The sequence below is a fragment of the Peromyscus californicus genome, unplaced genomic scaffold (genome assembly GCF_007827085.1).
Source record: "Peromyscus californicus insignis strain IS unplaced genomic scaffold, ASM782708v3 Scaffold_6__1_contigs__length_162567912, whole genome shotgun sequence".
NCBI classification, from domain to species: Eukaryota; Metazoa; Chordata; class Mammalia; order Rodentia; family Cricetidae; genus Peromyscus; species Peromyscus californicus.
This window is the reverse complement of record NW_026294584.1, coordinates 146,544,332-146,560,002: the sequence shown is the minus strand read 5'-3', so window position 1 is coordinate 146,560,002 and position 15,671 is coordinate 146,544,332. Positions and strand designations below refer to the sequence as shown.

Sequence of the window (15,671 nt, the reverse complement as noted above, 5' to 3'; positions counted from 1 at the left end):
CCGTTCTGAACATTTAATGGTAAAATCGCCACTTATCTTTACGGACTCCTTCACACACTCAGCTCAGTGAACCTCGATGCAAAGTCCATGCTACTGAATCCTAAGAGCTGCCAAGAGCAAGGCCTCTCCCGATGCCTCTTGAGTCAAAGGAAGGATGGTTCTAGAAATTTTGGGCTCCATCTGCTGCATACATTTTAATTTTCTCCTGAAGTCTATGCTGAGAGCAGTGGGCACAGGACCACCGTTGGACAAGGAACATTCCAGATGATAGGTCTTTGGATATTTCAGTCTACTTCTTCAAGTGATATCCCAAGTACTTTTTCCTAGAGGAGAAAGGGAAAGAAAATCCTTAAAATTCAAAGTTTGATTCGCTGCTGAAGTGAAAACACAGGCTGGGAGACTGGGCTGGAGTTGGGGAAGGTGTGGGGAGGGTGGCTTGACATCCTTGGGGTGCCTGCAAAGAAACCAAGGGCCAAGGCTTGATCTCTGAAATGTGCAAAGGCTTTGAGACCGCCTTTAAGATTCCAAAAAGGAAAGAAGCGTTGACGCCGATGGAGGCTGCAGTGACTGTGTGAACACGTGCCTCACTCAGCAAGGAGGAAGCTTGATTCGTTTGTGTTGTGATTTGAGTACGAAGGGTCTCTCTACAGACTCCTGTGTGGAATGCTTAGTCTCAGCTGATGGTCCTATTGTGGAACCTTGAAGGGGTGGAGCATTGCAGGAGGAAGTGGATCACTGAGGGCGGACCTTGAAGTTTTATAGCCTGGCCCCACTTCCTGTTTGCTCTCTGCTTCCTGTTCACCCAAGATGTGAGATGAGGAGTCCCACACTCCCACCACCATGGAGCTGTCTTCCTCTCCATGACTGTCTCCCCTTCAAACTGTGAGACAAAATAACCCAACCTCCCTTAGGTCACTCCCTTCTCAGCACTTAGAAAAGTAATTAATACAGCAGGATTTGGAGATGGAGTTGACCTTCCTTCTGCAACTGATCAAGTCACTACTGAACAAGTATTGGCTCAACATCCTTGATGTATGTAAAGTAAAGGGACCTATCAGAAAGACAGTGCATACATATTGAACCAGGCAAACTGTAGCTGAATTGATATGGTTAGTTGTAAGCCCAGGAACCCTTCAGTATGGAGACAAGAGCCCAGAGCTTCCTCCGTCCCTCTCTATTCCCTCTCCCCTTCTGCCTCCTGGATTCGTCCCCCTTCCCTACTCCTTCCTCCTCCTCCTCTCTCTTCCTTCTTTCATTTTGAGACAGGGTCTTACTCTGTAGCTAGGCTAGCCTCGCACTCACAGCTATCAGCCTGTCTCAGCCTCCGGAAAGCTAAGATTATGTGTGTATCGCCATGTCCAGCTTACACTTCCCTAATGGCATCAATTCGTGTTTGTTCATAAGTATTCCTTTACCAATGTCTCTTAGTTCTTCAGTGCTTTTCTGGCACTTTGGCCAAGTCAGTTCTCTCACATCATTTCCTTCTGTCTTCTAATTGACACTCTGCAGGTCAAACCCAGCTAAGGCCAAGAGTTAAGATTAAGGTTTATCACAACCTGGATAGCCAAATTTGGATGGGAAGTACAGAGGCTAGGGCTGCAGCTGTCCCGTGTAGGTAGATTGCTTGCCTGGCATGCACAAAGCTTTGGGTTTGATCCCCAGAACAGGAAGAAATTAAGAAGGATGTACCTAAATCCCAGCACTTAGGGGGCAGAGGCAGGAAGTTCAGAAATCAAGGACAGCCTGAGCTACATGAGACCCTAATTCAAAAACAAAAGCAAAATTACTTATAAATAAGAAAAGAAGAAGCCGGGCGGTGGTGGCGCACGCCTTTAATCCCAGCACTCGGGAGGCAGAGCCAGGTGGATCTCTGTGAGTTCGAGGCCAGCCTGGACTACCAAGTGAGTTCCAGGAAAAGGCGCAAAGCTACACAGAGAAACCCTGTCTCGAAAAACCAAAAAAAAAAAAAAAAAAAGAAAAAAAAAGAAAAGAAGAGATTAAAAAACAAGCAAACAAAAGCCAGGGACTGGGAGAGACATCTGAGCATGTACCATGCTTGCATTAGCACGTGAGGTCCTGGAGTCAACTCCACACGCATGCACACACACACACACACACACACACACACACACACACACACACACACCCTTCAGCAATTGCATCAGTTTCTAATCTCTGAAAAATCCCCTCGAAATTCCTCCTGAGGGACTCAGCTACTTCCTCTGACTGAATCTGCTTCTCTGTCTAGCCAGCAGCCACATTATATAGTTAAAATGTTTGCATTCACTTTTCCTTCTTCTTTTATCTGATTACTGGAATGAGAGCTGTTTTTTTTTTCATATCTACTGAAATATAATTTTACCACAAAATTCTTCCTGTAAAAGTGAATAGCTTAGTGGCTTTTACTATTCAGCATTGTACAATCATTACCCTGGACCCTAGAACCCCTTTGTTACTCTAAACTGCTAGTACCTACTAGTGGTCAGCCCCAGTCCCTCACTAATCTCCTTTCTGCTTCCATGAATTTTGGACATTTTATATGAACAGAACCATATAACAAGTGGCATTCTTGCCTGGCTTCTTAGCACGATGCTTTTTTCAATTTTACTTTTATTTTTCAATCACATATATGTATGTGTGTCTGTGAGTGTGGGCACATATGAGTGGCCAGAAGAGGGCATTGAAACCTTGGTGTCTGGAGTTATAGGCAGTCATGAGCTGCCCAGCATGGATGCTGGGAATCGAACTTGGATCCTCTGAAAGAACAGCAAATGTTCTTAACCATTGAGCCATCTCTCCAGCCCAGCCTAGTGTTTTCTAAGGTTCATATATATATGTGTGTGTGTGTGTGTGTGTGTGTGTGTGTGTGTGTGTGTGTGTATGTGTGTCACTGCTGTTTTTCTTTTTATGGTTCCGTCACATTCCACGGCATTGTGTGTGCTTCATCGTTCACTAGTTGATGGGCACTGCACTTGCTTCTGCTTCATGGCTAACATGAATAACGAATATGGCCATGAGTATTTATGTACATGTTTTGGGTGAAAATGTCTTCAGTTTTTGAGGGGTAGAGATGGTAGCTCTATTCTTCCTTCCTTCCTTCCTCCCTCCCTCCCTTCCTTCCTCCCTCCCTTCCTTCTTTCCATCCTTCCTTTCTTTATTTTGTGGTGGTGGGGATCAAAGCCATTGCCTTCACCATTAAGTATACACTCTCCCACTGGGCTGCACACCCAGCCCCTGATGACTGTCCTTAATGTTTTGCTAACACTTGTGAGAACTGCAGATTGTTCTCCAAGGGGCTGCATGGCTCTGCAGTCCAGCCAGCAATGTGAAGAGGAGGGTTCCAGTTCCCACAGTCTCACAGACAGTCTTTGCCGTAAGCATCCCAGTGGGTGGAGTTCTTCAGCTTTCTGACTTACATCTCCCCACTATTGAAACAAGCATGCCAAGTGTCTTGTCTTTTGCTGTTTATATAGCCTCCCAAGAGAAACAGTGGACAAATCTATTGCCTATTAAAAAAAGCTTAAATCACTTATCTTTTTTGTTGTGGAATTAATTGTAAGAGTTCATTACATCTTATGGATATAAATAATTTATTTGAGTATCTGACTTGGAAAATTTTCCCCATTCTGTTGCCTCCCTCCCTCCATAACTTATGTTCTTTATCAGTTTGAGTTTATTTTGCTCTCTTTTTCTCTCCTTCCTTCCTTCCTTCCTTCCTTCCTTCTTTATTTCTCTCCCTCTTTCTCTTTCTCCTTTTCTCCAATCTCTTATTTTCCTCTCCATTCCCTATCCTCATCTCCTCCACTCCTCTTTTCCTCTCACCCTGCCCCCGCCCCCCCCCACACTGGGGATTGAACCCAGGGCCTAATGCATGCCAAACACACACTGTACTGAGCTGCATCCATCACCATCCCTTTTCTCATTCCCCATCCCCCACAGTGGTCAGGAAAGGAAGGCAGCAGAGAGCCTCAGCCTTCCTTCAGAGGAAGAAAGGAGAACTGAAATACTGTTGAGCGATCTAACCTCCTTTCAGAACTGGTCAGGCAGCTTGAATTTGGGGGTGGTTAGCACACTTCCCAGTTCTCACACCTGCCGCAAATGCGGAACACAGAAAGGAGCAGAGGCTGTGCCAAGTGGGATGCCACTGAGGACAATGGCAGGCTTTTCAGCTCTGTGGGGGAATGTATGCCACACTTCCTTGTGAGAGCCAGAAGACCAGCCTATGAGCAAGACCCAGGGACACTCTGGTCATACCTAAAATCAACTCAAGTGTCCTGCTGGCCCTGGAACATTCTGGTGGAAAGAAGCCCAAGGACATTGAGAGAGAGCACCCGTCCTCCTAAGACTAACCTTGACCAGTCAGCAATGAAAGCTCAAAGTTGGCCTGATGTCAATCTTGAACAGTTTATGTGAGGTCTCAGAGATGAGAGATCAAAGATGGAGGAGGGCCTGGGGCACGGAGGGAAGGGAGCTGACCTAACTGGTTCAGCTCATCAGGAATAGATGCAAGTTCAAGCGCTTGCTCGTCAGTTTGTGTCGCAAGGTCCCTGTTGAGGTCTAATCAGCAATGACAGGATCCTGTGAGCATGAACCCTGTGAAGATCAGCCCTGCGTCCTGCTGGCATCAGGGAGTGAGAGTGAGCGTCCCCTGCCCTCGTCTGACCAGCAGCATTCTGTTGCTGTGGAATTGGTGAAACTGAAACATTTGTCGTACCAGCTCCTCATTTCCTGCTTCCTCTGACCCTTTGCCCCACTCCCCCGACATGCCCTTTGGGAGCTCAGTAAATATTTGTGGACAAAGAAGATCATCGCTAAAAATATGTCCCAATTGATGGGACGTGTCTCTTGCCACTTGAGTGTCATAACCCCATGAGAACTGATTCCCAGATGTGTTTCCTTTGTCTTAATAAAATCTTATCGCCCATCCTTTATTAGTGTAGAGAAGGTGTGTGTGTGTGGTGTGCATGTGGTATGTGTGTGTGTGTATGAGTGTGGTGTATATGTGTGTGTGAGTGTGTATGTGTTTGGTATGGTACGTGTGTGTGTGGTGAGTATATGTGCACTCCTGCATGCATGGGTGTGTGTGCACACATGAGTGTGTGTGTGTGTGTGTGTGTGTGTGTGTGTGTGTGTGTGTGTGTGTTAAGGTCTCACTATGTAGTCCAAGCTTGTCCCAAACTCACACTCTTCCTGCCTGGGCCTAAGTGCAGACATGTACCACAGCACCCTGTTGAGAGGATTCATTTCCTTAGTGGGTTACACTTACCCATCCACCATTCTGCTGGATCCAGGGGGAGAAGTACTCTTTTAGGTACTTGGTTCCAAAGCCCAGCATCCTATTCATTGGGTGGTTGTCTATGGCTGTGAGCTTGGCTATGGCGTCTATTGCAAGGGCAGCCTTAAAGCCCTGAGCTTTGACTTCTGATTCTCCTCTGGTGTCTACATCCCTCAGGAACAGGTTTGTGATGGTCTTGAACACTGAGTACGACAGCCCATCCTGGAAGCTGCTCATCAAAGCCTTGTCTTTCTTCATCTGTGTATGAGAGGAGGGGCAATTAGGAGGCATGTGGAAGGCCATGCTTGCACTCAAAAGCACCAGTAAAAAGACCCTGGATTGCAGTCTCAACCATGGCACAGCCTCCTACAGAGTCAAGTGGAGCTGGGTACCTGCTCTATGGATTCCTTTCCTTGGTACAAATAAGGACAAAACTGAAAATCGAATTATTCAACATTCAGGTACTTCCCAAACACCAAGGATGGAAAGGTGTCACAGGTGACTAAGAGCCGGGTGCTTACCCATGGCCCACAGTCAAGTGGGAATGACTAGTAGTAGTGCTGTGTGCTTTTCAAGAGGCAGGATTACAGATGAGGTCTGAAACCCAGTAATGTCTTAGGGATAGACTCTGCCCTACCCTCTTACAGCAGTGCCATCTTGGGGATACTACTCATTTTTCATATCTTTTTATTTCATCTCTAAACTAGCACAATGATAGTACAGTGTTAGACATGAAGGGGGAGTTCTGGGGGCACAACGGGGCCACGGAAGACTCCCCACACATATTTGTTTACTAAAAATAAATGAGAGAGGGGGGCTGGTGAGATGGCTCAGCGGGTACTTGCTGCCAAGCCTAAGTTTGACCCCCAGGATCCTTGGTGGAAAGAGAACACAGGGTCCTGCCCATTCTCTGACTTCTATGTGTGTTCCATGGCACATGAACATCCCACTCCACCTCCACGTGAATAAACAATAAATGTAAAAAAAAAAAAATCCATAGATTCCTTTCCCATCATTCTACCCAACTGATTTCACCTCCCACCTCTTCCTCGAACCGGGATCTCTGGGGACTGCTGCTTGAGTTCTGTATGCACAATGCTATAAGCTTCCTGTGTTCTCTTTAGCCCAGTATCCCTGGCTTTCACCCTACGCCTTCCCTAGGCCTTTTATCCCCCTTTGTCATGATTTTCTGGGCACCTGTCTGGCAAGGCTATTGGAGAGGAACTGTGGTCTTGCCAAGACTGCCATTTTATTCTGCTTTTCCCTTCTGCAGAAGCCCACACGCATTGTCCCTGGACCCGACTTCCTCCCTACAGGTCCTGACCGCAAAAGAAGAATCTATAAGCTAGATCCTGGTGCACAGACCCCAGAGATCGGGCATGGTCTATGGGCACAAAAGAAAATGACCTCTGGCTGCACTACGGGCTTGTTCTTCAGTGTCACCGGAGGACAGCTGTCCGACTTTCTAATGAGGAGGGTGGGTCTCCACTTCTCCACTTACGGGTCCCCGAAGTTTCACTAGCCTGCCTCTCTGGGTGAATTCCTAAGACAGACTTTAAGCAGGCACAGTCCAACAACTGTGGAGGGATTTCAGAGAGGACCCCAGCCTTTGAGCAACTATGAGACACATATCCAGGCTACTGGGAAATTGCAAACATCTAGACTCCCCTGAGGTTCAGTTACATGAGAAGGAGACTGATAAACCTATGCAGAAATTTTTCATTTTTCTAATGTCTTTTCTTACAATAACACAGTTGCATTTCTAGTTTCCAGAAATTCCAAGGAGGCTCCAGAAGATTTACTTATGTTTTCCAAAGTGATTCATTTTTGAGATGCTGCCAGTATGAAGATGCAGACTCCAAGGGAAATAAAATTCAGGACTAAGTGGAAGCCAGGACTCTGGAGAGGACGAGGGTCAGAGCCTGGTGCACAGTTCCATTGTCCTGCCCTAGTGCGTGGGTGCAGACAGGAATCACATTAGCTCTAGGAGCTTCATACCTCTCTTCCCAACTGATCCCCTGAGTATTTCAGCAGCTCGACAATTTTGCTTATTATTTCATCTTCTCCATCTGTTGGGGGAGAGGGAAATTCCAGTTATTTCTTTCAAGACAGTCACAAACTAATAAATGTTTCCTTCCAATGGTGATGCTTGTGGCATGGTCAGGGATGGAGAAAGAAGCAAGCATTCAAATCTTTAGCTGATAAATCTCACCATTCGGTCAAGACTTCTCCAGTCCCCTCCCTTGTTTCTTTGCTCAGTCCCTCGGTCCTCTCCCGATTCTCATTGAGAAACTTACCACCTATTTACTATACAAATACTGTTGAAGACATCAGTTCCACTACACATAATCCTGCCCATGAAGATATTTAGGAGCCATTTCCCTCTTGTTTTTATTTAATTTTTATTTTACTTTGCCACTAAGCAATAGCTACAGCCTACCCCCACTCTGCCTGCTGGGGGTCAAACAGAGCCTCATGTTTCTAGACAAATGCTCCACCACTGAGCCACATACACACCTCTTTTTCTTGTTTTCAGACTATTCCTCAGCAGATGGTACTTTTGTTAAATATAAATCCTCTTTGTGTGTGTGTCTATGTGCATGTGGAGGAGAGCAAGGGTCGACGCTGGATGTCTTCTCTGATCAGTTTTTGAGACGGGACCTCTTACTGGACTAGAACTCAGCTGGACTGACTGGCCAGATGGCCCCAGATCCCCTTTTCTGTACCATCCCTGTCAGGCCATACAGGCACATGCCATTGTGCACAGCTTCGTATGGGAACTGAGAATCTGAACTCAATCTCTGAGCACAGAGAACACCTTACCAGCTGAGCCAGCTTCCCAGTCCCATAAACCCCCCATCTGATCGTATTTCTACCTTTGTCAGAAAGCATGGAGCCAAATTTATAGCCCAAATGTGTAGTGACATTTTCCTGGCCTACATTTGGGGACCAATCTCATTCGTAAGTCCTTTTTATTTTCCTATGTATTTTTTAACATTATTTTTAAACTTGGTTGATTTTGATGTGATTAAAATTTATACCCTGTATTTCCATTTCTCTACAACAATGTGGGGTACGTGGGAATAAAATGAACAAATTCCTGAGTTTCCCAGGATGAAATGGCAGTTGGATAAAAAATGGCTATTGTTGGCATGGACTTTGATGGCTTTTTTCACAACTTGCTACTTAGTAAACATAACGGTGAAGATGATCGTTACTACAGAACAGAATCCAAACAGAGAAATGTCAGTTACTGAGGGAATTGAGTTTCTGACTTACAGCCCAGTCTCTGAGGCAACACGGGACCCACATATTTATCTTGGCTAGAGGCAAGGGAGGCCAGGGAATTAATGTAGCAAGGCCCAGAAGGTGTAGGGAGGAGGAGCTGAGTGAGGAGAGTGATAACCTGGGACTCTCGACGCCTGAGAGAAAACAGGCGTAAATCTCCACAGCCCTGGGCATGTTCTCTTCTTCAGTCTCTCCGAGAAAGATGCTGTGCTGGAGTCCTGGATTCCTCCCGAGTGCAGGGGAGGGGTGCCTTGGCTTTAGCTCGTCTGAGGATATCACTTTCTGCCTCCCAGGCACACTTGGGATGGCCACAGAGCCCCAGCTCTTTCTTTTGGCACGTATGGAAGGCTCCTCACTCAGAGCCCTGTGGCAGTTTTTAGTTTCAGATGTACAGCAGACAGTGGATAAAGCCACAGCTCTGTTTCGGGGTCTGAGATACACTGATGCCTTTGTGGGGGAGGACTTTTGCTTTGTCCTTCACGACGCTACAGACCCAGGAGCCACTTCGTCACCGTCCTTTATACCCTCTGTTAGAGGTTGGGGAGAGAGCTCAGAGGAAGGTCAGTGGTGAGGGACGGCAGAAGCTTCCTTCTCCCTTCTGTTCTTCTCTCTGAGCCCAGGCTTTCCACGCGGCCTCTGGAATCTGTAGGAGTCCCAGCCACTGCTATCGTGTGGGGCAGTGACTGACCTAATCTGGTCCCCAATTCTCGCTTTTTCAGCATCTTCTGATCCAGACCTGGTATTGCTAGATCAAATACGAATTGTTCCTCACAGGCTCATGCTTCAAATGCCTGTCCTCGACTGCCGGCCCTGTTTGGGGGGTTGTGGAGATTTGGGGAGCTGGGGCCTGACTGGAGGAAGCAGAGCACTGAGGGTGGGCCTGTGAGGTGTACTATGACTGGGCTGGTCTGCCTTTCTGTGCTTCCTGGCTGACTGCACAATGGACAACTACCCTCTGCTCTGCCCCACTGCCGTGTTCTTCTGCCTAAATGCATGTGGTCCAGCAAACACGGGTGGAACCTTCCGAGACCGTCAGCCAAAACAAAGATTTTCACCCTTACGTTGCTTCTGGTAGGCATTTCTCTCACAATGGCAAGAAAAGTGACTAACACACTGGTTGTCTGACAGCCCTGGGTGTTTCCCACGAGTCCGGGGTTGGTTGATGCTCCAACTCTAGGCACGGCCATTATAACATGATGAGAGCTGACATTTCCTCCTCTCCCTCCACAGGAGACTTCTCTTCCGACTTAGCAGTGAGCCGATGTGTTAATTCAACACGCTCATGGCATCTCTGTGTCATGGGCTGATGTCTTAAGCTAGAGCTCAAGGTCTCCATCATGTTGCTGTGAAGCAGGCTGAAATTCCCAATGTACAGGGCTCTGGGCTGCATACATACATACATACATACATACATACATACATACATACATGCCCATACACTTCTATCTGGCACGTGCTCAACCCAGCACACTCAACAAGGAAGGCTTACCTTTCTTAGAATCGCAAGTTCTAGCGCCTTCAAATTGGAAGTACAGAACCTCTGGGATACTCTCTTTGAACTTGCAGCCTCCTGCCTGGCTGTGGCTATCTTCTGGTGGTGGCCACAAGCAAACAATTTCAGCCACTCGGTTAGCGATACAAGCAACTTTGGGGTCCACAGCTGAAACAAGAAAAGAAATGCTCAGAGGGTATCCCCAGAGCTAGGGCTGCTGGACGGACTGCCCAGTTGCTTAGAGGCCAGCCTAGCATGAGAGGACTATGTCCGTGTTTGAGGTGGGGGCATTCCTCAGAAGGGACTAGCAATTCCCCAGTAGAGGCTGGGATGAGGGGGCAGTATACAGCCGCCCTCCCACAGCCTCATCTTTTCCCCCTTGCCAAGGAACACCAAAGGAGCGGGGAGGTGGCACGTTCCTTGACAGAATGCTCATGGTACTTTTATTTTTATTCTTTTAAATTTATTTATGTTTGGGGACACCCTTTGTGCCTTGGAGGGGTGGCCTCTCAGTGCACAGGAGAGTTCAACAGTTTGATACTCCTTGATCTTATAGCCACAACTTGCCCCCTTTATGGTTAATAGAAAACATTCAAGTTATACTTATAGGTAAACATGGTTGCATAGACACAGCCAGGTGTGGTGCTCCACATCTGTAGCTCAGCACTAGGATGCCAAGGCTGCAGGATCATGAGTTCCAGGTCAGCCTGGGTTACAAAGTAAGACCATCTCAGAAGAACAAGTATATGAAATACAACTCAACCTTCATGAATTTGTAATCCAGGGAGTGATATATCATGTGTTTCCACTTGGGGCAGGAAGGTTTACATGGCACAGACTCCCTTATTGTTATTGCCAATCGATGCAAGCCAGCTTTATGTCTGCTTGAGGAAAGCATGGTGGAATGGGCAAGTACATGACTGACTTGTTGGGCAGTAAACCTGTCACTGGTTTTCCACTAATCACTTCATTGTAGGAACTTGAGGTGGCTCTGTGTTTGGTGCCAAATGGAGCAGCTGAGTCGAATCACACAGTGCTTGGAGGCTGTTCATTCATTTGCAAGATTTAATGATGAGGAGTCGGTCAAGAGGTCAAGGTCAGCCTAGGCTACATAGCGAGGCCCTGTCTCAAATAGCAAGTAAATAAATACACAAATATATACATAGAGTGAGCCGAATACTCTAGAAAGAAAGCCATCTCTGTCTTTCTCTTTTCTTCCTGCTTAAAATGGAGATGTGATGCCTAGATATGCATAAAACTACGTTCTATGGTTATGTACATAGTAATATGTGGTTATTCAGCCTCAGATGCAATTTGGCCAATAAACCCACTTTCTGTTTTAGCTGAAACTTTTATTCTTAATCTCACCTGAAAGTTATTTTTTCTTCACTTATCTCCCCTGAAAAGGGGGGAGGGTGATCTGAACAGTTTCTTTTGAAAAATGTGTGTGTTGGCGGGGAAGCCAAGTGATACTGTTGTGTGGTTTACTCCAGGCAACGGGGAATGAAGAAACGTCCTGTCTCCCTGTGCAGGCCACAGTGACTGACAAAGTCAGGTCTCGGGGTTGGGGGGGGGGCAGGCACCCAGCTCTGATAGCTGCTGCCTGTGTTGGGAAGGATGCGGCAGGAGAGGAAGACTCTGAGCAGCTCCTCACTCCTGGCTCTCCTGCAGGCTCAGCCATCCTCGCATTTAAGGAGCCGATGCTTTGATTTGCTCAGAGTTAAATGAAGCTGTGAAGATAGATGGTCTCTGTGTGGTCCAGGCTGTGTCTCCTCCAGCAATGCCCCCCACCCCCAAGAAATTCTCTCTGCCCCTTCAGTGACAGGTTCTGCATATCCTCTGGACCCTGGGTCCTCATGGCCTAACTGAAGTGTAAGTTTCCTTGGCCACAGAATGGTACGAGCCATCCACACCCGGGACCTACTCCAAACACTAAGGATGACGGCCACACTTTAAAACTGGGCCGTTGCTGCCATCTGTTGACTGATTATGGACACCATGGGACCTGGCAGGAAGGGGCCTGCTGAGGTGGGAGTGGGTGGGAAGATGGAAGGTGCTTCTGCTCAGGTCTGTAGGTGGAGGTAAGCCCTCAGTGACCATGTCTTGTTCAACGCAATTCATTTTTTCCTAACAAGGGAAGATTATCAGTTTTTGTTTTTTTAAACAATTTTATGTGTTTTGCTTCGTGTGTCTGTGTGTCAGATCCCTTAGAACTGGGGTTACAGACAGCTGTGAGCTGCCATGTGGGTGCTGGGAATTGAACTCTGGTCTTCTGGCAAAGCAGCCAGCGCTCTTAGCCACTGAGTCATTTCTCCAGCCCCTTTATCCGATTTTTAAAAAAAGCGGTTCACATATTTTTTCTTTTAAAAAAGATTTAACATGTATTTTATGTATGTGGGTATTTTGTCTGCATGTACATCTGCACACCAGAAGAGGGCATCGGATCCCATGGGATTATAAGTAAAGACTTCTGTGAGCTACCACGTGGGTGCTAGAAATTGAACTCAGGACCTCTGGAAGAGCAGTCAGTGCTCTTAACCTTTGAGCCATCTCTCCAGCCTGGTGTTTACATTTTGAAAAGTATTTTGTTTGTTTTTCTTTTTTAAGACGTCCTGCAGTAAGCTGGCCTCTAACTTGCTATATTGCCCAGGAGGGCCGGGAACTGGCCATTCTTTTCCTCCTGAAACCTGATGATGCAGGTATGAGCCACTGTGCCCACCTGAAAAACTGTTTGCTTCTATCTATTTGCCTGCCCTTCCCCCCTTCCCTCCCTCCCTCTCTCCCTCCTCCCTCATTCTTCCTATTCCTTTCATGCCCCTCTCTCTCCTCTCTTCTCTCCTTCCCCCTTTCTTTCCCTTCTCTTTCATTTGCTTTTTGTTTGTTTCTTTTTTAAATAGGATCTCATGTAGCCCAGGCTAGCCTCCAATTTACTACATAGCCAAGGCTGGCCATGAACCTTTGAAATTCCTGCCTCCATCTCCTGAATTCTGGAATCACTGGCTCTTCAGCTTGATTTTTCCATCAACCGTAAGAAGTAGGGAAGGGTGTGATCTCCCTAATAAACAGGTGTAAACACAGTACCCAGGGTCTCCAGAGGTCAGGAGAAGGTGCCTGGCTAAGGTGCCTGGCTAAGGTGCCTTCCTTGGTGCTCCTCTCTCGAAGCAAACTTTTTTATAGTCACGGAACCGGAAAACCTCTGCAGTCACCATTCACACCCACCTCCTTCCTTTCTTGGGAAAAGTGGGTGGTTATGATACAAGGTTAATGAAGTGGAAAGTCCAGGCCTGTCTTCAGCAGGTAGGAGGAGGCAGACCATTCGGCACACACATGGAAGGAGACGGTTGTGAGGACGAGACCTCCGCAAAGCCTACCTTCAACCTCTAGGCGCTGCTCCACATTGGACAGAGACCTGGCCCAGTGCTGGTTCTGGAGGCCCTGGCGCTGTACCACGAAGGGGCCCTGAACACCCTGAGTACGGACTTCCTTTGGGGAGCTCGGTGGGCCTTCCTCCTTCTCTGTCGCTCTGAAGAATGTTCTCCAGGAAGACTTCTTCTTGCCAAAGCTTAAGTGCTTTTCACTGGAGGGGGAGCTTCTGCAAGGCAATGGTACCTGTGTCCAGGAATCAGTTGACCAAGTCCCCAGGGCTTTCTGGGACAAACTTCTTGTTCTGGAGAGCTTGGGTGAGAAGACAGCTGGCGTGCTCTTGAAGACATGGTGCTTGGCATAGAAGGCCAGGATTTTGAACTCCAGGCTGTTTGGGTCATCATCCTCCAGGGGGATGTCTTCCAGGTCACACTCACTGGTGCTGCACATGTCGGGTCTGGAATGACAAATGGTGCATGGTGTTCTACGTGTGGGGGCATTTACTTTGCAGATTCAGAGAAAGCCTGAGGAAGAACTGAAAACACACCCTTTGGTTCTGATCCCACATTGCTAGGATAGACAGGAGTAAGCAGTGTGGGAAAAGCCACTGTGTTACTGGGATAGGAATAGACAGAGCATAGAAAATGCCTGGTAATGATCGAGTAAGAGCTCTAATGGAGGTGAAGTCAGCTGGGTGTGCAGAGGCAGGAACAAACCAGCTTCAAATGCAAGTGAAGGCGATTGAAAGACAGAAGAGTTGGGCTGGGGATGTACATTCAGCTTTAAAACTGCATGGGCAGAGAATAGACTCATGGGTATGTGCTTGAAGGTTACTGAATGGTACAACACAAGCATCTGATGGCCAGGGCTTGAACCATGTAGCCCAGGCTAGCCCCAAACTCACTAAGTATGAGTCATTCAGGGAAAATAAGTAAAAAGGCAGTTGTGGCCAGACTTTGGTGGCCTTAGACCACCAGGCTGAGGGGTCCCTGCTTCTTCTGTGAGTCCTTTCAATTTAGTCCAAGGCTGTGGGGGGATGAGGGCAAGGAATATTCTTATGGGAGGGGGTAACTCGGGAGGTAGAAATAAACACATGCCTTCAGCTTTCCCCCCTCTCCTTTGTGAGGTTCCTTCTGCCCCTGCTTCTTGGTTTCCTTCTTGTAATTGGCTCTCTAGTTAAGCTGTCACTGGGTAAGAGTTTCCATATTTATTTATTTTACAAAATTGAAAGGCATCAATGGACATAGTGGAGAGCTTGTTCGTGTTCAGGTGGGAGAGGACATGATTGCATACATGATTTAGAATGATTTAATTTAGAATTTCCAAGCCTGGAAATGGGTGGAAGTGGCTCAGTCATCTTTATTTCCATCCAAGTAACCATATGGACAGAGAGGATGGACTTTGCTCCATTTCCCTTGCTGAAGCTGTCATAGAATTAGTCCCTTCTGGTTTCCTGCTAGCATACCTTCACCTTGGCTGAGCATCTGCTTTGCTGTACGCTAAGGACTGCATTTCCCTTTTCATCCCAGATGTCAGAAAGCCTGATCTTCCACTTCTCATTTCACTCAAAATTCAGCCATGGGCTCATCATCAAACACCTTGCGCTTTGTGTCTAATGGCCTTGAGTTCAAATCTTGCCCACACCAATGACTAGTTTTGTGCCCCAAGGAAAAATGCATTATGTCTCTAACCCTGAGCTTTCTGTAGACAGACTAGAAATTCTAACAGCCATTGGTGTGTGTAGAGGGTACTATGAGTGTAGAAGACAATGCATGGGAAGTCTTGGCATAATACCTTGCTCAAAGGTGGTGGCTATGAGGCTGGTAAGATTGCTCAGCAAGTACAGTACTTGATGCCAAGCCTCGAAACCTTAGCTTGATTCCCAGAACCCACATGGTGGAAAGAGAGAACTGATTCCATATAGTTGTCCTCTGACCTCCACTTATGCCCTGTGGCATATGTATGCACATACACATTATACACATACAATAGTAATAAATAATACATGTGTATGTATAAACATATATATGTATGCATGTATATAAAGTGGTAGCTATGCCAGGCATGGTGCTTGCGCTCAACACTCAGGAGTCTGAGGCAGAAAGACTGCAAATTCAGGCCAGCTACTATTCTATTCTTCTGTCATGTGCACATCAGACAATGACAAGGACATGTTTTGAAAACATGTCATTAGGCACTTTGTACAAACAGTGTATAATGATACAAGTTAAGAGGGGTATCATATCACTTGGT

The 15,671-nt window shown here is 46.9% G+C and overlaps 1 protein-coding gene across 1 annotated transcript; it reads right to left on the bottom strand.

Annotated features, from left to right (window-relative positions):
* Positions 1-284: 284 nt before the first annotated feature.
* Positions 285-13,868, bottom strand: Bcl2l14 (BCL2 like 14). Its single transcript, XM_052722320.1, has 5 exons — positions 13,427-13,868; positions 10,053-10,223; positions 7,274-7,344; positions 5,267-5,533; positions 285-323 (listed from the first exon to the last, which is right to left on the bottom strand). Exons 1-5 carry the CDS (start codon positions 13,866-13,868, stop codon positions 285-287), a joined length of 990 nt encoding a protein of 329 aa, XP_052578280.1.
* Between the last annotated feature and the right edge of the window lie 1,803 nt (positions 13,869-15,671).